Source organism: Rana temporaria, chromosome 4, assembly GCF_905171775.1.
Source record: "Rana temporaria chromosome 4, aRanTem1.1, whole genome shotgun sequence".
NCBI lineage: Eukaryota > Metazoa > Chordata > Amphibia > Anura > Ranidae > Rana > Rana temporaria.
The window spans coordinates 424,863,494-424,884,318 of NC_053492.1; the positions used below are offsets into that span (position 1 = coordinate 424,863,494).

Genomic DNA, 20,825 nt, shown 5'->3' on the forward strand with positions numbered 1-20,825 from the left:
AAAGGCTTTCCACCATGCGAGCTCACTCGCATGAAGGTAGAAAGCTTTTGCGAGAAGGACCCGGGACAGCCGCCGAGGGACCCCAGAAGACAGGGTTAGGGGACACTCTGTGCAAAACGAGCTGCACAGTGGAGGTAAGTATAACATGTTTGTTATTAAAAAAAAAAAAAAAAATTTGCCTTTATTGACCCTTTAAGAGAAATAAACTCTCTTTTGCATTCAAGAAGTGTCTGGCGCCCAATAACTAACCACCTTGCAGCCACTATGCCTCACTCAAGTCACAACCCACTATATACAGAAGGATGTCAGCTATCTCTAGCCCTGGAGGTTTTCATTGGACCGAAGGAGACATGGGACCTTGCTCCAAGCGCATCACGTAAAGCGGAGTTCCATTCACATGTGCAAAAAGTAAAAGTCAGCAGTTAACAAAACTGTAGCTGCTGACTTTTAAAAAAAGAGCCACTCACTTGCCCCACGATCCAGCTCACCCCAATCGGTCTCACCTGCTGTCTTCAGTCCCTGGCGCTGGTATCTGTACTATGGGCACCCGGCTCTGACAGTTTCACGACCAAGTGCCCACTGCGAATGCGCATCGTGAATGGTGGATGTCTTCTGGGACCTGTCAGTGTTCCAGAAGACTAAAGGGGAGGGGGAAGAACTTCCATTTACGAGCGTCGTGGTGGTCATAACAGAAGTGGATACCTGTAAAAATCGGGCACCTGCTCTCCCCCACTCCTCAAAGTGCCAATTGTTCAAGATTAGCGGGGAACGAGTCCTTAAAGCGGAACTTCCCCTTTTGGGTGGAGTTCTGCCTTAGACACCAAACATTCTGCATCCATTTATCTTATAAACACAAGAGATAAATAAATAGTCTTGTGACATTTTTGCTAAACAAAATTAACAGAGGAAATCACCCCCTATTCCTGCCACCACTTGCTGTATTAGTTGTTGGTGGTAGGTTGTCTTGATCATTTCAGTTATTTTAGGGTTGTCCCGATACCACTTTTTTAGGACCGAGTACAAGTACCGATACTTTTTTTTATGTACTCGCCGATACCGAATACCGATTCTTTTTTTAAATGTGTCCCCAAATGCAGCCATGTCCCCCACATATTGCAGCCATGTCCCCCACATATTGCAGCCATGTCCCCCCATATTGCAGCCATGTCCCCCCATATTGCAGCCATGTTCCCCCCATATTGCAGCCATGTTCCCCCCATATTGCAGCCATGTTCCCCCCATATTGCAGCCATGTTCCCCCCATATTGCAGCCATGTCCCCCCATATTGCAGCCATGTCCCCCACATATTCCAGCCATGTTCCCCACATATTGCAGCCATGTCCCCCACATATTCCAGCCATGTCCCCCACATTTTTCCAGCCATGTCCCCCACATATTCCAGCCATGTCCCCCACATATTCCAGCCATGTCCCCCACATATTCCAGCCATGTCCCCCACATAATGCAGCCATGTCCCCCACATATTGCAGCCATGTCCCCCACATATTCCAGCCATGTCCCCCACATAATGCAGCCATGCCCCCCACATAATGCAGCCAAGTCCCCCACATAATGCAGCCATGTCCTACATACCTTGATGATGCCGCACGTGCCGCCATTAATCAGCGTGCGGGGAACATTACAGCTTTCGTTTGAATAGCTGTATCCCTGCCGCGTATAGACACTCCCCCTTGCACGGGATTGGACAGATCATCCATCCAATCCCACGCAAGGGGGAGTGTCTATACGCGGCGGGGATACAGCTATTCAAACGAAAGCTGTAATGATCCCTGCACGCTGATTAACGGTGGCGGGGGGGGGGGGAACAAGTATTCTATTTTAGTATCGGGGGTATTTGCGGGAGTACGAGTACTCCCGCAAATACTCGGTATCGGTCCCGATACCGATACTGCTATCGGTATCGGGACAACCCTAGTTATTATAAATGCTATACGGGAATGGTTAAAATGATGATAAACTTCCATATGTAGGACTAACATTAGCACTTCTTCATACAGTTTGGACATGCTGGGACTAGTAGTCACCAGGAACATAAACATTTAGGACCTGACCAGGGCTGTCTTAATGAGAGGGTACACCTGGGCACTGCCCAGGGGCCCCAGCTGCATGGGGGGCCCCTGCACTTTCCCCAAAGTAGCTGGTCCTTGAGCCCACGCTGCCCTAAATTTGGGGCACCATGATGGCACTGAGAGTGATGGATACACAGGGGAGGCAGTCTGCCTCCTACCTACTTGATGTCTGTTTACCTGCACTGTCATCATTGTAGGGGCCCCAGAGCATTACTTTGCCCAGGGGCCCAAGATGCTATTAAGACTGCCCTGGACCTGTCAGTATCTACATATAAACTGGGACGTTGGCTGTCAGGATCCCCCCCAACCTTTCTATAGGGAACCTGTCAGTACAGAAAGATGGGACCTCCAGCTTCTGACTTATTTTAGAAGGGTACAAGTTCCAAGGCTATCATTCTGCCCCATGTCTAAGCTCGATATTGACTCGGAAGTGCTACGAATCCAGACAAGCTGGAACTCCCCACCCGCATACTTGTTCTGCATATGTGATTAGCTAAGTAGTGAAATGAGGATGACAGCCCATTGGCACCGTCACATACTTAGAAAATTACACTGGCAGCTCTCATATTATTATTTATTACAGGAACTTATATAGCGCCATCAATGTACGCAGCACTTTACATATATATTGCACATTCACATCAGTCCCTGCCCTCAAGGAGCTTACATCAAGGTGCAAAACCTACCTGATTGCCCTGAGAATTTCAGTGTCACAGCAACAACCTACGAACGGTAATCTTGCCGTAGATCAGCCCATGCTGGGATTTGTAGTTCCACAGTCCCAGATTCTACAACTCTCATACAACATGCACTCCCCAGAAGCCGGTGACTTACCGTAGGTCTTTTCCACACCACCCCCTGCACTTTGGAGGAGTTGGCTCCCAGTTCATTGAACCCCAGCGAGGAATGGATGGCTGGAAAATAGGAATCCTTAAACAAAGTCCCGGACTGGAGGCATTCATTCCTTATGGTCTCATAGTCCTGGTTGAGGAATTTCAGGGCCTTCTCATTGGTGCCATAGCCATCGGCCAAAGCCCGGTCATGAACCAACTTGGCTGCTGAACCGATCATCGTCCCTGGACTGTGATCACAGGAAGGCAGCCAGTGGGCACAAGGGTGGGCAAGTGAGGGTGGCAGGAAGCATGCACAGAGAAATCACTGCAGAGCAGTCCTTGTACTGATAGCCCAGGACAGATAGATGTTATATATATATGAAAGCAGAGGGAGGAAAGGTGCAGGCATCCCTTGGTGTGTGCAGAGGAGAGGGGACTGCACAGTGCTGGATGGAACTAATGCAGATCATACTGAGGAACGTCATCAAGGAGGTTTCCCATTACAGCTGCAGGAAGAGGCAGCCCAGCCTGTCAGATGACAGTTGCAGGGTGTGCCTTGTCTGAACAGGCAGCTGCCAGCCTCCAGTTCTCCTTCCAATAGTGCAAAGCACCTGGGATGCTGCGTGCAGAAAATCTGCAATTTCTTTAACTACGCAAATAAAAAAATACACTTTTTCATGAGCGGGACCCTCCTAACCCCCTTGTTTTAAAGTGTATTGTCACTGTACTCTACCTTTATTTTGTAAAGGGCTGTGCAAACTGCTGGCCCCATATAAATCATCTATAATAATACAGTAAAACCTTGGTTTGAGAGTAACTTGGTTTGAGAGCGTTTTGCAAGACAAGCAACATTTTTTAATACATTTTGACTTGATATACAAGCAGGGTCGGACTGACCATTGGGGCTCTCGGGCACTGCCCGAGGGCCCCATGCCACTAGGGGGCCCCATCAGGGTTGCCAGGCTCAATAAAACCAGGGACAGTCATGCCTACACACCATCGGTTAAAAATCCGATCGTGTCCAACGCGGTGATGTAAAACACTACGATGTGCTGAGAAAAATGAAGTTCAATGCTTCCGAGCATGCTTCGACTTGATTCTTAGCATGCGTGGATTTTTGACCGATGGATTTCCCCACAGACGATCGTTTTTTTCTATCGTTTTTTTAACCATCAGATAGTTTTAAAACAAGTTCCCATCAGATCGTTTTCATCAGACGAACCGATCGTGTGTACGCGGCTTCAGGGCCGCCATCAGGAATTATGGGGCCCCTTACACAGGCATGAGCCCCCTGGAGAAGAGAACCGGGGGGGGGGGGGGTGCTGCCACCTGAAATTGTTGAGAAGCGAAGCGGGGGGGGGGGGGCCTTTACAAAAAAAGAATAAATAAATAAAAATATATATAAAAAAAGGGGGGGCCCTTTAATAATAATAATAATTATATATATATATATATATGAAAAATAAAAGAAATAAAAAAATATATAAAAAAAAGATTTTTTTTTTATAAAAAAAAAAGAATCTCTGGGCCCCTGGGGACCTCCAGACCTCTAAAAATAAAATAAAAAATTGTCCCTTTAATAAAAAATAAAATATTAAAAAAAATATATATATTTTTTTATAAAAAATAAATAAAAAAAGGGGGGGTTGCCATCTGGGGCCCTGGGGACCTCCGGACCCCTATAAAAAAAAAAAAAAAAAAAAGTTTTTTTTAAAGGGGGTTGCCATCTGGGCCCCTGGGGACCTCCAGGCCCCTTACAGGTTTACTGCCTATACCCCCCTGATGGCGACCCTGCGCGGCTTAAGTGTAGCAATATGATTACATTTAATGAAGGTACAACATTTAGCAACTTATTGCTACACTTATGCCCTGTACACTTGATCAGTTCATCCGGTAAAAACGGTCTGATGGATTTTTTCATCAGATATCCGATGAAGCCTGCCTATCTCTTTGCCTTCCCTGCAGAGTGATCTTCCTCCGCTCCCCACCCAGTAGTAGCCGGGGCCCGGAGAGAAAGACTTGACAGGCTGTGAGGCGTGTGGCGACGGGCAGAGAGTCGCTGATTTCTACCATTACTAGTAATAAAAAAAATATGTCCCCGGATTTCATTTAAAAAATCTGGTCACCTTACTCTAATGCCCTGTACACACGATTGGTTCATCTGATGAAAACGAACCGATGGATTTTTTCATCAGATATCCGATGAAGCTGACTTTCATCAGTCGCGTGCCTACACACCATCGGTTAAAAATCCGATCGTGTCCAACGCAGTGACGTAAAACACAACGACGCACTGGGAAAAATTAAGTTCAATGCTTCCGAGCATGCGTCGACTTGATTCTGAGCATGTGTGGATTTTTAACCGCAGACGATCCCACAGACGATCGTTTTTTTCTATCGTTTTTTTAACCATCAGATGATTTTAAAAGAAGTTCCTAGTTTTTTCACCAATGGATAAAAAACCGATGGGTCCCACACACGATCGGTTCGTCTGATGAAAACGATCCATCAGACTGTTTTCATCAGACGAACCGATCGTGTGTACGCAGAATTAGAGGAGCCTCTCTTCTCTTTTATACTCTGTAGCTTCTGCTGAATTTTTCTTCTATTCCCTTTATGGAGGCTTCTATTTGTGGATGGACATTTTATGGTTACACAACCTGGCCACATTGCTATTATCTTTTTATATGAACCATGAACTGAAGGACCTATGAATAAATGGTTGGGGAACGAATCTTTTGAGTTTCCATTATTTCTTATGGGGAAATTCGCTTTGATATACAAGTGCTTTGGATTACAAGCATGTTTCTGGAACGAATTATGCTCACAAACCAAGGTTTTACTGTAATTATCTATTGGGGGTTATTTACAAAAGGAAAACCCACTTTGCACTACAAGTGCAAAGTGCACTTGAAATTGCACTGGTAGTGCACATGAAATAGCAAAAAAAAAAAAAAGAAAAAAACAGCATTTTAGCTTGAACATGATTGGATAATAAAATCAGCAGAGCTTCCCCTCATTTCAGATCTATCCCTCAGATTTACAGCAACTGCACTTCCAAGTGCACTTTGCACTTGTAGGGCCAGATTCACATAGAGATATGACGGTGTATCTCCTGATACACCGTCGTATCTCTGATTTACTTTGGTCGTATTTATGCGACTGATTCATAGAATCAGTTACGCATAGATATGCCTAAGATCTGACAGGTGTAATTGTGTTACACCGTCGGATCTTAGGCTGCAATTCCAGGCCGGCCGCTAGGTGGCGTTTCGGTTTATTTACGCAACGATTATGCAAATGAGGAGATACGCCGATTCCGAAACGAACGACCGCCCGGCGCTTTTTTTTACGTCGTTTGCGTTCGGCTTTTTCCGGCGTATAGTTACCCCTGCTTCTATGAGGCGCAGCCAATGTTAAGTATGGCCGTCGTTCCCGCGTCGAATTTTGAAATTTTAAGTTGTTTGCGTACGTCGATTCACAAAAGCGCTGGACGCAAGATACGCTCACGCCGAAACCAATGACGTCCTAGCGACGTCATTGGGAGCAATGCACGCCGGGAAAATTCGCGGACGGCGCATGCGCAGTTAAATTGGCACGGGGACGCGCCTGATTTAAATACTACACTCCCCCTAGCCGCGGAATTTGAATTCCGCCAGGGGATTTAAGATACGCCGCCGCAAGTTTTGAGGTAAGTGCTTTGTGAATTAGAAAATTGCTTTAAAAAATTGCGGCGGCGGATCTTAAATCACATAGGTTACGCGGATCTAAAGATCCGCTAACCTATGTGAATCTGGCCCGTAGTTTGCACTTGTAGTGCAAAGTGGATTTGCCTTTGGTAAATAACCCCCTTTGTATGTAGCAAGTAGTATACATATCAGTGCAGCTGAACTGGCCAATATAGCACTGTGAACAATTGTTTTCTCTTTGAGCCTAGGTTTACGCGATTACAGCGCCAATTCCTGCATCGCTGGCAGTCCACACTGCCCTCTGCGAACCGCTTCGGGTATCAATACATTGTTAATGACACTCCCAGTTCAGTTCACAGATCGCAGTGTAAACTGTGAAGTCGCACAGGAATCAAATTGCATAGGTGAGAACACCCATGCAATCCGATTTCAGTGCAGGGGGGAGAAAAGTCCCTGCACCTTTTTTTGTGCAAATTCAATGCAAATTCAGCCATACAACTCTCGCACTGCACAGACATTGCATGCGGGTGCGAATCACATGCGATGTCTGTGTTCACACAAATGTGAACTTGCGTGAAAAGTGATTGGCTGTCTGTCTTTTAAGCGGGCCATACACGGTGCAAATTGTTTTCCTGCAACCACAGATTGCAAGAAATAATTTTTTTTAATTCCCCCATCAACACAGATAGTGTTGATGCAGGAATCCCTCCTGCTGCGCCATTGTCTTCTCCAAGTAGGGGGAGCCGTCCCTGCTGAAAGAAGACATTGATTATCGCTAGCGGCTATAGCAGCCACTTGTGGCAGGCTGGTGATATCCTGGTTATAGATGGAGCTGGGGGCTAGTCAGCTTCTTATTTCCTTTTGGCTATGGGACAGGAAGTGAAAGCGATTCTAAAGCTTGCTTTTTTTACTTAAAGTGTTTTTAAACCCACAACAGTAAAATCAGTCTGTAAATGCACTAAAGCATGCTTGTTATACTCACTGTGGAACCTAAGGGTTTAATCTTGTGCATTGTGTAATGAGGCTGTTTGATCCTGTCTCCTCTGATTCTCCCCTTCTTCCAGAGTCCCCAAACCATCTCCTGATAGTACAGAGTCCCCTAGGCATGTGCATTTAGTTTCGTTCCGAATCAAAATTCAGACAAATTTTTCATTATTCGGACATTCGGATGCATACGAATTCCCGAATTGTAATATTAGCGAATTTAACCGAATCCGAACGAACGTTTTCGCATTGAAAACCTGCGGACGAAATTCGATCGAATTTCGAAAACAAATTCTATTCGAATCGAATTCGAAAACAATTCGATTCGAAAACAAATTCGAATGAAAATTTAAAGCAAATTTAAATCAAAATCTAAAAAATATAAATCGATTTCTAAAAAAGAATACAATAAAATAGAATATAAAATAATAAAACAATAGAATGAAAATCAAAGAATAGTAAAGAACAGAATGGAATTTAATAGAATGTATTCAAATACAATAGAATATGACCTGGCTTCTTTCATCTATCTTCCATTTTCTGAAATGGAAAATATTAGAAGAGTAGAATAATAAAATATATATATATATATATATATATATATATATATATATATATATATATATATATATATATATTTTTTTTTTTTTATTCTACTCTATTCTAATATTTTTCTATTCGAATTTGAGTTCATTCTATATGAATTTCGAATTTCAGAATATGGTTATATATATAAATGTAATTTTATACATATATATATATATATATATATATATATATATATATATATATGTATAAAATTACATTTATATATATAACCATATTCTGAAATTCGAAATTCATATAGAATGAACTCAAATTCGAATAGAAAAATATTAGAATAGAGTAGAATAAAAAATATATATATATATATATATATATATATATATATATATATATATATATTTATTATTATTATTCTACTCTTCTAATATTTTTCTATTCGAATTTGAGTTCATTCTATATGAATTTAGAATTTCAGTAAATGGAAGATAAATAGAAGATAGATAGAAGAAGCCAGGTCATATTCTATTGTATTTGATTACATTCTATTAAATTCCATCCTGTTCTTTACTATTCTTTGATTTTCATTCTATTGTTTTATTATTTTATCTTCTATTTTATTGTATTGTATACTTAAAGCGGTGGTTCACCCTAATGAAACCTTTTTTTTTTATATAGCATTAAATTAGGCATAGTAGCGTGAGCTACAGTATGCCTGTATTGATTTTTTTATCCCCGTACTCACTGTGCAATCCTATATAGAAGATTCCGACTCCCCGCGGGGAATGGGCGTACCTATCAAGAGGGAGGATGATTGACGGCCGGCTATGGCACGTCACGTTTCTCCGGAAATAGCCGAAATAGGACTTGGCGCTTCACGGCGCCTGCGCATAGTCTGTGCGCAGGCGCCGTATAGCGCCGTGAAGAGCTGAGACCTGTTCCGGCTATCTTCGGGGAGCGTGACGTGCCAGAGCTGGCCGTCAATCATCCTCCCTCTTGATAGAAACGCCCATTCCCCGCGGGGAGTCGGAATCTTCTATAGAGGATTGCACTGTGAGTACCGGGCTAAAAAAATCAATACAGGCATACTGTAGCTCGCGCTACTATGCCTAATTTAATGCTCAAATGTTGTTAGTGTGGGTGAACCACCGCTTTAACGAAATTAATTAAATAACGAAATAAAACGAAACGAAACAAAACACATTTTTCCCTTTTGCACATGCCTAGAGTCCCCCTACACACAGCACGGCTCAACCCCGCCCCCACTCTCACTCCATTGGATGTAAGTAATAGCAGTAGGAGCTATTGGCTCCCACTGCTGTCAATCTGTTCTGTTCAGGGAGAAACAGTGGATCAATATTGGATTCAGGTACGTAGTTGGGGGAGCAAACATTTAGTGAAAGGTTTTTAACCCTAATGCAGGGAATGAATTAGGTAAACCTTGTAACTTTAGAACCACTTGACGGTAATCGTCTCCCCAATGGGACACAGATAGCAAAAAAAAAAGCCTTACAGGGGTTATAACCCTTACTTAATCTATCCAAGATTTAAAAAAAATGTTCTGCATTTAGTTCTAATTTGAGAAGAACACGGACATTAGAGAATGTTTACCCAACCTGGCTGTCGGTATTAAATGTCACTTTATTTGCAATTTTACACCATATGGTTAAAGTTCAAAGTTTTTCCATCTTAATATAGTTTAATGTTTACACCAGGTTATTGATTTTCAATAAATCCACCCAGCCCTCTCCTCTCGGCCTGTGTGGCTGTACTGAACTCTAGGATAAGTACAGTGGATATAAAAAGTCTACACACCCCTGTTAAAATTTCAGGTTTCTTTGATGTAAGAAAAATAAAACCAAGATAAATAATTTCAGAACATTTTCCACCTAATGCCGCGTACACACGGTAGTTTTTTGTGATGAAAAAAAACGACATTTTTGAAAACGTCATTTAAAATGACCGTGTGTGGGGGAAAACATTGTTTTATGTCTTCTGAAAAACGACAAAAAAAAATTCGAACATGCTTGAATTTTTTGTGTCGTTTTTCAAAACTTGGAAAAAGAACAGGTACTCTTAGGGGCGTTGAATTGCAGCAATGAGTAAAGATGATACAGATGTAGCAATACCCCCTCGGGGGCCGCTGGTTGTTTTTTGGGATCGGCGTATTAAGTTACCTCTAAGGCCCCGTACAGACGACCGAACATGTCTGCTGAGACAGGTCCGCGGACCAGTTTCAGCAGACATGTTCGGTCGTCTGTACAGCCGAGCGGACAGGATTCCAGCGAACATTTGCCCGCCGGGCCTTTTTCGAGCGGGCAAATATTTCTAAACATGTTTAGAAACAGCCCGCTGGAATCCTGTCCGTCGGACATGTTCGGTCGTCTGTACAGACCTACCGTACATGTCCGAGCGGCCGCCATCCCTCGCATGCTTTGAAATGACTTTGACGCATGCGTGGAAGCATTGAACTGGCAGGGCCGCGCACGTCGTCGCGTCGACGGCGCGGCCTCGTCGCCGCGTATCGAGTACGCGCGGATTTCTGTATGATGATGTGTATGATGGTGCGGACCGTTTTCATCGTACATGTTTGCCCGTGTGTACAAGGCCTAATCGTTCTCTAGGGTAATAGCAGTGAGTAGAGAAGTAAACGAATGTCCAATCAGCGAAGTAGATTTTCTGAATGCTTTATTTCACGGCCCAACACGACCAACATCAACATAAGATAGGACAGGAAAGGTTGAAGTAAAGAACTTTGCGGTATCAGGCTTGGATGAGAAAAGAGCAGTCCTGCTCTTTGTGGTAGTAGATACAGTTCGTTGCCACTCCAGCTGGAGTGGGTGAAGTGCGCCCGGACAGACTCCCGCCACGAACACTGGCAGCCGAAACGTCACTTTAAGGATTGCTGAGAAGAACAAGTCACTGCCACCGACTTGGCTCAGATTTTAAACAGGATGTCAGATGAGGCCTCTGCCACAGGCTCGATACTGACAATGGTGAACAGCAGAGCACATCTTCCCAGTCTTTCTCTTTGGGGGTCACTGACTGACAGTACTGAGGTTATCTGTCAGTGTCCGGTTACCCAGATCCCCGATGGTTCGTTCGAGCCCTTTTGGATCACCTGCCTCCGGGTTCTCCTCAAGCCGATCCCCCACCGAGCGGCACACAGCCTGGGATCTTCTCAGTAGAGGGGGACCCAGTCAGTCACTGGGGCCCCTTTGAAAGCATCAATCACTCCAGGCCAAGAGGGCCCAGAGTATGGAACTCTGCGTTGCGCCCGACCCCAGGCCAGGTAGGCCATAGTGGTGGGGCCCGCGATGTGCGCACACCCTAAAGGTGGGTGCCGCATGGCCACAGAAATACCCCCTCCCAGCATGCACAGTGAGGCTCAACTCCTCTGATTGGCTGCTGGGAAGAAGCGGCTCCGCCTGGACCCCTCTGGCGCCACCTGCCGCCCAGGGATGGTGCCTCATCCCCAGAACGCAGTCTAGCACACAGAACAATCCAGATTTGGCGACAGACAAATTTAACACAATTCAGAATGAGAGCAAATTATCTCTCTCTCTCCCACTAACTTTAGCGTAGTGCCTTTACTGAAAGTAAGGGGGCGCTACACAGATAATAAAAATGTGTATAAAAGTATAATGTTTATTACAATTGAAATGATATCAAAATACATTTTGATATCATTTCAATTGTAATAAACTTTATACTTTTATACAAATTTTCATTATCTGTATCATCTTTACTCATTGCTGCAATTCAAAGCCCCTAGGGGTACCTGTTCTTTTTCCAAATATATAGATAACATTGATAAAATGCTATCACAGTAAATGCTTGACTTTGCTAAATGAAGACACAGGTTTTTAAGGTGGGTGAGACTTTAGGAAGTGACCACCGAAGCACATCTGGGTTCCATTCATGTTTTCCACATGAGTCACTCCTGTTCTTCATTCTGCCAAACCTGCAATCCAGAGAGAGGAAACTGGGTGCAGAACGATCGCTCTGCAATGTTATCAGGGCGGAAGTGCCTTCTGTGCTACAAAGAGACGCGCCACCATTTTTTTAAATCCATAAATATTTTACTTTGAGACACAATACAGATTAGTGTTCCATAAAAAACAAAATGTAAACTGAGGGCCAGATTCTCAGAAGAGTTACGACGGTGTATCTCAGGAAACACCGTCGTATCTCTGTTTCTGAGCCCGGGTATCTATGCGAGTGATTCCTAGAATCATTTTCGCATAGATACGGCCAAGATCCGACAGGTGTAAGTCACTTACACCGTCGGATCTTAGATGTAATGCGACGCCGGCCGCTAGGTGGCGTTTACGTTCAGTTCTCATTTGACTATGCAAATGAGTCTGATACGCCGATTCCCAAACGAATTTGCGTCGCGTAGTCGTCGTTTCCGTAAGCGTAAGGTTACCCCTACTATATGAGGGGTAACCTTACGCCAGTCGGCCGTATGCCATGTTAAGTATGGCGTCGGGTCAGCGTCATCTTTTTCCGTCCGTTACGTCGTTTTACTAAGTCGTCCGCGAATACGACTTTACGTCAATGACGCTTACGTCGGCGTCATTGACGTTTTCCGTCGTGAGCTGGAGCATGCGCACTGGGCTATTTTTCCGCCCGGCGCATGCGCAGTTCGATCGGCGTGGGGGCGCGCTTAATTTAAATACAAGCCGCCCCCTTTGAATTACGCGGCCATACGCCGGGCCATTTACGCTACGCCGCCGCAAATTACGGAGCAAGTGCTTGGAGAATACGGCACTTGCTCCTGTAAGTAGTGGCGGCGTAGTGTAAATAGCTTACGCGACGCCAACGCAGGATGTACGGGAATCTGGCCCTGAGTATCTCAGACACAGGAAGATATTTTTATATTTTGACCGTTTAGCTCCTGTAAATGGCCAAAGCAGCCCTGTAATAAAATATTAAAGAGGATCTTCACCCTAAAGAGAAAATATTGAAAGTCAGCAACTACAAATCCTGTAGCTGCTGACTTTTAATAAAAATACACTTTCCTGTCCAGGGATCCAGTGCTGCCCTTACCCGAGCCGGTTCTTCACCGATTTGCAGGTCCTCGGCACCAGCATGTTTACCTAACCTGTCTTGGGGTCCCAGGTACCGGCATGTTTAGTGTGGGAAGCAGTAGCGCCCGGTGCTCAAAACTTTTGGGGGGGCACAAACAAACTGAAAAAAAAAACATCAATTGCAGCCTCACTGTGACCCTCAAACGCAGCTACAGTGCCCATCAATTCCCGCCACTGTGCCCATCAAACGCAGCCACTGTGCCCATCAATTGTCGCCAGTTATCCCCATCAAACACTGTCAGTTTGCCCCATCAAATGCAGCCAGTTTGCCCCGCCCCCCCCCCCCGTCCAGCACTTACCTTTCTCGGTTCAGCACTGTCCTCCATGCTCTCTCTGAGTCCTAGATGTCTTCTTCTGTCCTCTTCATATCATCTCTGCTATGATTGGAAGCCTAATAGGCGTCCAATCACAACGCCTGTTGCTTCAGCCAATCAGGTGACCGGTAACTAGACTCGGTGCACCTGATTGGCTGAGAGGCGGGTCAGTGTTAGGGAAGCGATTCCCTAACACAGCACTGTGTAAACAGCGAACGCACAGCAGTGCGCCCGCTGTTTAACAATTTGGTAGCCTATTAGAGCCCACAGGCTCTAATCAGGAAGCCTAGTAGAGCCGACGGCTCTAATCAGGCACTTCCAAATCACCCCCACCGCTGTAATTCAGATGGCCGGCACTCGACATGGGGCTAGACACCTGAATTCATTTTACTGTAAGTCATTACCTACAATATATGTGTCTGTTTTTCTTTAGAAATCTATTAGACACACTCTGATTCCACACAGACTTCGGCCCCTGAAGAAGGGAAAACCCGAAACGCGTAGGGCCTTGTACTTACATTGTGGATCATTTTTCAACGTGTATTTTTATGCCATTGTTTTTAAAACCATTTTGTTATATATGTTATTTTCTACTTGACAATAAAATTATTTTGTATAAAATATTCTACTTTAACTACTGTTGCCTCAAAAGCCCCACATTGGGGGATTCCTCGCCTTTTCCGACACCTGAATAGGGGGCGGCAACAGCCACAATAGATAGATTCATACAATGCATGAATCTATCTATTGTTGATTGACGGGTGCAGGAGAGAGGGGGCAGTGCTCCTGTGCCCACTATGGACTCACCGCCACTGGTCACAGGGATGCTTTGGCCACTGGTGGAAGCCGGCTTTGACTCCTTGTGGCTTCACAGCCAGGTCTCTACTGCGCATGCGTGAAGCACGCTGCGCTCTCTTACTGGCCGGCAGCAGAGGGAGGAGGAAAGGGGGCTGCTCCCCCCTAAAGGTGACAAATGTGTTACCGGAGGGGGGAATCAGATAAACGGAAGTTCCACTTTTGGGTGGAACTCCACTTTAAGGTAAAAAACCTTTTACATGCAACTCCCCCTGCCCCCTTAAATACCCACCTGAGCCCGATTTCAGTCCAGCGCTGTACACATCTGCAGCAACTCTTTTCTCTTCTGTAATAAAGAGATAACCAATGTTATTCACCTGTCAGTGATTTTTATGTTATGGCTGATTGGTGTATATTTTTCGGCCGCGAGCATTCGCGGGCACGAGAGGCAGAACACATCCCTGTTCTGTGAGGAGAGACAGATCATGAGTTCCTAATAGCTAGAAACCACGATCTGTCATTTCCTCTAGGTCAGTCCCCTCCGCCTACAGTTAGAACACAGTCAGGGAACACATTTACCTCTTGATCAACCCCTAGTGTTATCCCCTCCTTGCCAGTGACATTTTTACAGTAATCAGTGCATTTTTATAGCACTGATTGCTGTATAAATGCCAATGGTCTTAAAAACATGTCAAAAGTGTCCGCCACAGTCCCAATAAAAATTCGAAGATTGCAGCCATTACTAGTAAAGAATAAATAAAAAAATGCCATAAATCAACCCCCTATTTTGTAGACGCTATAACTTTTGCGCAAACCAATCGATTTACGCTTATTGTAATTTTTATTACCAGAAATATGTAGAAGAATACGTATCGGCCTAAACTGAGAAAAAATTAGCTTTTTTAAAAAAAAGATGGGGATATTTATTATAGCAAAAAGTACAAGATATTGGGGCAGATCCACGTACATCGGCGCATTTTTGCGGCGGGCGTAGTGTATCTAAGATACACTACGCCGCCGTAACTTTTTTATTTTTTTTGGAATCCTCAAAGAATTTGCGCCATAAGTTTTGGCGCCGTAAGGGCGCGCAATTCAAATGGATGTGATGGGGGCGTGTTTTATGTAAATACGTCGTGACCCGACGTAAACAAAGTTTTTTTGTGAACGGCACATGCGCCGTCCGTGGGGGTATCCCAGTGCGCATGCTCGAAATGAAACCGGGAATCGCGAATGACTTACGACGTAACTTACGACGTAAAAAATTCAAAATTCGACGCGGGAACGACGGCCATACTTAACATTGAGTATGCCTCATAATAGCAGGGGTAATTATACGCCGGAAAAAGCCGAACGCAAACAACGTAAAAAAATGCGCCGGCCGGACGTACGTTCGTGGATCGCCGTAACTAGCTAATTTGTATACTCAACGCGGAATTCGACGGAAACGCCACCTAGCGGCCAGCGGAAAAATGCACCTAAGATCAGACGTACGCCTGTCGGATCGATTCCAGATGCAGTCGTATCTTGTTTTGTAGATACAAAAGAAAGATACGACGCGGGAACTTTAAATTACGCGGCGTATCAATAGATACGCTGGCGTAATTCTTTTGTGGATCTGCCCCACTGTTTTTTTTCTAAATTGTCAGGGCCAGATTCTCGTAGTTTGGCGTATCTTTGTGCGGGCGTAACGTATCCGATTTATGTTACGCCTCCGCAACTTAGACGGGCAAGTGCTGTATTCTCAAAGCACTTGCTCCATAAGTTGCGGCGGCGTAGCGTAAATAGGCTGGCATAAGCCTGCCTAATTCAAATTTGGAACAGGGGGGGCGTGTGTTATGTAAAATAACCATGACCCGACGTGATTGACGTTTTTCACGAACGGCGCATGCGACGTCCGTGGACATATCCCAGTGTGCATTGTTCCAAATACGCCGCAAGGACGTATTGGTTTTGACGTGAATGTAAATTACGTCCAGCCCCATTCACGGACGACTTACGCAAACGATGTAAAATATTCAAAATTCGACGCGGGAACGACCTCCATACTTAACATTGATACGCCGCATGTACGCCACCATATAGCAGGGGTAACTTTACGCCGGGAAAAGCCTAACGTAAACGCCGTATCTGTACTGCGTCGGCCGGATGTACGTTCGTGAATTCGCATATCTAGCTGATTTACATATTTCTAGGCGTAAATCAGCGTACACGCCCCTAGCGGCCAGCGTAAATATGCAGTTACGATCCAACGGCGTAAGAGACTTACGCCGGTCGGATCTAATAGAAATCTATGCGTAACTGATTCTAAGAATCAGGCGCATAGATACGACCGCCCAGACTCAGATGCTAATTCTACGTCGTTTACGTCGAGTTACGCCGCGTAAAACTAGGACTCAGCCCTAGCTCTCTTAAGCCATGTTAAGTATGGCCATCGTTCCCGCGTCGAAATTTAAAATCTACGTCGTTTGCGTAAGACGTTCGTGAATGGCGTTGGACACCATTTACGTTAACGTCTAAGCAAATGACGTCGGAGCGACTTCAGTTAGCGCAATGCACGTCCGGTAAGTTACCCGACGGAGCATGCGCAATACGTCCGGCGCGGGAGCGCGCCTAATTTAAATGGGAATCGCCCATTTGTATTAGGAACGCCTTGCGCCGGACGGAGTTAAGTTACACCGCCGCAAATTTCCAGGTAAGTGCTTTGTGGATCGGCACCTAACTTGGGAGATTTGCGGCAGTGTAACTTAACTCTGAAAAGTTAAGTTGCGCTCGGCGGCTGAGGATCAGGCCCACTATTCCTCCCACTGACATTAACAATTGGGCACTATTCCTTCCACAAAAACCAATGATGGGGTGCTGTTACAGATGCCAGGACAATTTCTACTCCCACTGGTCACAGTGCTTCTCCTCTAAAGTCTGAACAATAGTAAACGGGCCCTTTATTTAGAGTGTTTGGAGACCCTTGCTTTAGACTTTGCTTTGCGTTCTATGCTACACGCTCATGATATGACCTCTGGCCACTACACAAAAATATCTACATCTTTGTGCTTCAGAACTAAGGTGCCACTCCTGTAAGAACACACTTAGGAACCTGTTACACTGGATCTGATGTTGTCGGGCTGGGAAATCCCAGGTTTGCACCACTGCACACCCAAAGAAACATACCTTCAACTGCTTCTGCTGCAAAAAAAGATTCTGGGCCAGATTCCCAAAAGAGATACGACGGCGTATCTCCAGATACGCTGTCATATCTCTGAGTCTGGCCGGTCGTATCTATGCGCCTGATTCTTATGCCGCGTACACACCATCACTTTATGTGATGAAAAAAAACGACGTTTTGAAAAACGTAAATTAAAATGTGTGGGGGAAAACGTTGTTTTATGTCTTGTGAAAAACGACAAAAAAAAAAATTGAAGCATGCTTAAATTTTTTGTGCCGTTTTTCAAAACTTCGTTTTTTGTGTCAATTAAAATGATAGTGTGTGGGAAAAACGACGTTTAAAACGATGTTTTTAAACCCGCGCATGCTCAGAAGCTAGTTATGAAGCGAGCTTCAATGGAAAAGAGTGCTGAACGTAACCGCGCTTTGCTAGAGCATTTTGAAAAAACGATGGTGTGTAGGCAACGTCGTTTTTGAAAATGAAGTTTCAAAGACGTAGTTTTATTTCATGATTTAAAACGTTGGTTTTTTTTCATCACATAAAGTGATGGTGTGTACGCGCCATTAGAATCAGTGACGCATAGATTTCTATTAGATCCGACCGGTGTAAGTCTGTTACGCCGTCGGATCGTAACTGCATATTTACGCTGGCCGCTAGGGGCGTGTACGCTGATTTACGCCTACAAATATGTAAATCAGCTAGATACGCGAATTCATGAACGTACGCCCGGCCGACGCAGTACAGATACGCCGTTTACGTTGGGCTTTTCCCGGCGTAAAGTTACCCCTGCTATATGAGGCGTATATGCGGCGTACCAATGTTAAGTATGGACGTCGTTCCCGTGACGAAATTTGAAAATTTTACGTCGTTTGCGTAAGTCCAACAACAATAATTTTGTGTATTTTTGTACTTTTTAATTGAAAACTATAAAAATTAACGCAAATAAAAAAAAAAAAAAAAAAAGCAGTTATCGCTGAAATACTCACTGCCGCTTAGATGCTGTTAGGGGTCCCAACTTTGATTTGCCAATATGTGACAGAATGTGTGTGGGGGGGTCTGGGTGTAGAGTAGGGGGCAAAGCATGATGGGCGTGGCTAATTACTGTGCATGTAGCGGACTGCATTAAATAGTGGTTGTGGCCACATTGTGGACTCCGTTCCTTAGTGCATGCCCTGAGTATGTTTAGCCCCTAAACCTCCCTGAGGCATTGGTTGTTATAGTGCAGCCTAGCAACCAGTGACGCTGTGTGGGCCAGCCGCCAGTGTCCTGACAACCAATCAGCTGGCCACCAGTATATGTCCATGACACGGTCAAGAAAACAATGCAGGCTGTCAGAGATTTCAATTTTTGTCCTTCTTAAAATACAGGACAAAATGCGTTACCTATTGAATCTAGAACATCCTGGATTATAAGGACCCATCCCATCTGCGGAGTGTCCCTGGGCATGTTGGGATTAGAGGGTTCACTGCAGAGGTTACTAAGGCATGCTAAGATTCTAGGTTCCCCTACCCTACAGAGTGTCCCAGGGCATGGTCAGATCTGAGTCTTTCCTCCATGTACAAGGCAGAGTGGAGGAGGCACAGAGCTGGAGATCTTTAGGTAGATTCAAGTACATCTGCCTAAACTTGCGGCGGCGTAGCTTAGCCTGTTTAGGCTACGCCGCCGTAAATTAGCTAGGCGAGTACATGATTCTCAATGTACTTGCCTGCTAATATACGGCGGCGTAGCCTAAAGTGGGCGGGCGTAAGGGCGCCAAATTCAAATGACTTGGAGGGGGGCGTGTTTGATGCTAATGAGGCTTGACCGTTTTTTGCGCCGGGCGACTACATTTCCCAGTGTGCATTGCACGCGGTTACGTACGCCGAACGGGCCTATTGATTTCGACGTGGACGTAAACGACGTAAATCCCGATTCGCGGACGACTTACGCAAACAAAGTAAAAAATTTGAATCTCGCGGCGGGAACGGCGGCCATACTTTAACATTGTTATTCCACCTAATAGGTGGAATAACTTTAGGCCTACTAAGGCCTTACGGAAACGGCGTAAATCGACTGCGGCGGCCGGGCGTACATTCGTGAATCGGCGTATCAACTCATTTACATAATCTACGCCGACCGCAATGGAAGCGCCACCTAGCGGCCATCCAAAATATTGCAATCTAAGATAGGACGGCGCAAGCCGTCGTATCTTAGATATGTTTAAGTGTATCTCTGTTTGAGCATACGCGTAAACATACGTCGGCGTAGATTCTGAGTTAGGTCGTCTTATCTACTGATAAGCCGGCCTAACTCTACCTAAATCTACCTATGTATGTCCCTCTCCCTTGTGTGCACTCTTACCACCCCCTCAGATCAGTGTGCGCCTTCACCCTTCTGTGCCAGTCAGTCTCACTTAACCATTTGCCTACTGGTTACTTTTACCTCCTTCCTGCCCAGGACAATTCTCAGCTTTCAGTGCTGTCGCACTTTGAATGACAGTTGTACGGTGATGCAACACAGTAAAAATATTTTTTTTTGTATTTATTAAGGCAGATAGAGATTTATTTTGGTGGTATTTAATCACCACTGGGTTTTTATTTTTTTGTTAAATAAACGAAAAAAAAGAATGAACATTTTGAAAGAATTATTTTTTCTTAGTTTCTGTTATAAATGTAGAAAATAGGTATTTTTTTTCCTTCACTGATGTGGGCTGGTGAGACTGACCGGATGTCTACTGATGGGCACCGATGAGGAGGCACTGAAAGTTGGCACTGATAGGCGGCACTGATGAGAACTAATGGGCGGCATTGGTAGGTGACACTGATGAGGAGACACTGATGGGCACTGATTGGCAGCACTGATAGGTGGCACTGAAAGATGACACTGGTGGGCACTGATGGACCCTGATAGATGCCAATCGTGGGCATTGATTAGCAGTACAGATCAGTACCAATATCCCTGTAACAGAAATAAGCCGGTTAGCGGTTTTATCCTTTCTCTTCATGCTGATCGTGAAAAGAAAAAAAGCCGGTAACCAGCTTCTGTTTACTTCCTGTAGCGCCCCCTTACTTTCAGTAAAGGCGCTACGCTAAAGTTAGTGGGAGAATGAGAGAGAGAATTTGCTCTCATTCTGAATTATGTAAATTTTGTCTGTCGCCAAATCTGGATTGTTCTGTGTGCTAGACTGCGTTCTAGGGATGAGACACCATCCCTGGGCGGCAGGTGGCGCCAGAGAAGTCCAGGCGGAGCCGCTTTTCCCTAGCAGCCAATTAGAGGAGTTTTCCCTCACGGTGCATGCTGGGGAGGAGTATTTCTGTGGCGGAGGCCGTTGTTCTGGGTTCTTC

The 20,825-nt window shown here is 44.9% G+C and overlaps 1 protein-coding gene across 1 annotated transcript in view; it reads right to left on the reverse strand.

Annotated features, from left to right (window-relative positions):
• Nucleotides 1-3,402, reverse strand: part of LOC120937867 (calpain-2 catalytic subunit-like) — a 145,237-nt gene extending 141,835 nt beyond the window's left edge. Inside the window, exon 1 of the mRNA XM_040351393.1 lies at nucleotides 2,926-3,402. Coding sequence (XP_040207327.1) covers nucleotides 2,926-3,162 — 237 coding nt within the window. The 5' untranslated portion in view covers nucleotides 3,163-3,402. The remainder of the gene's footprint in view (nucleotides 1-2,925) is intronic.
• Between the last annotated feature and the right edge of the window lie 17,423 nt (nucleotides 3,403-20,825).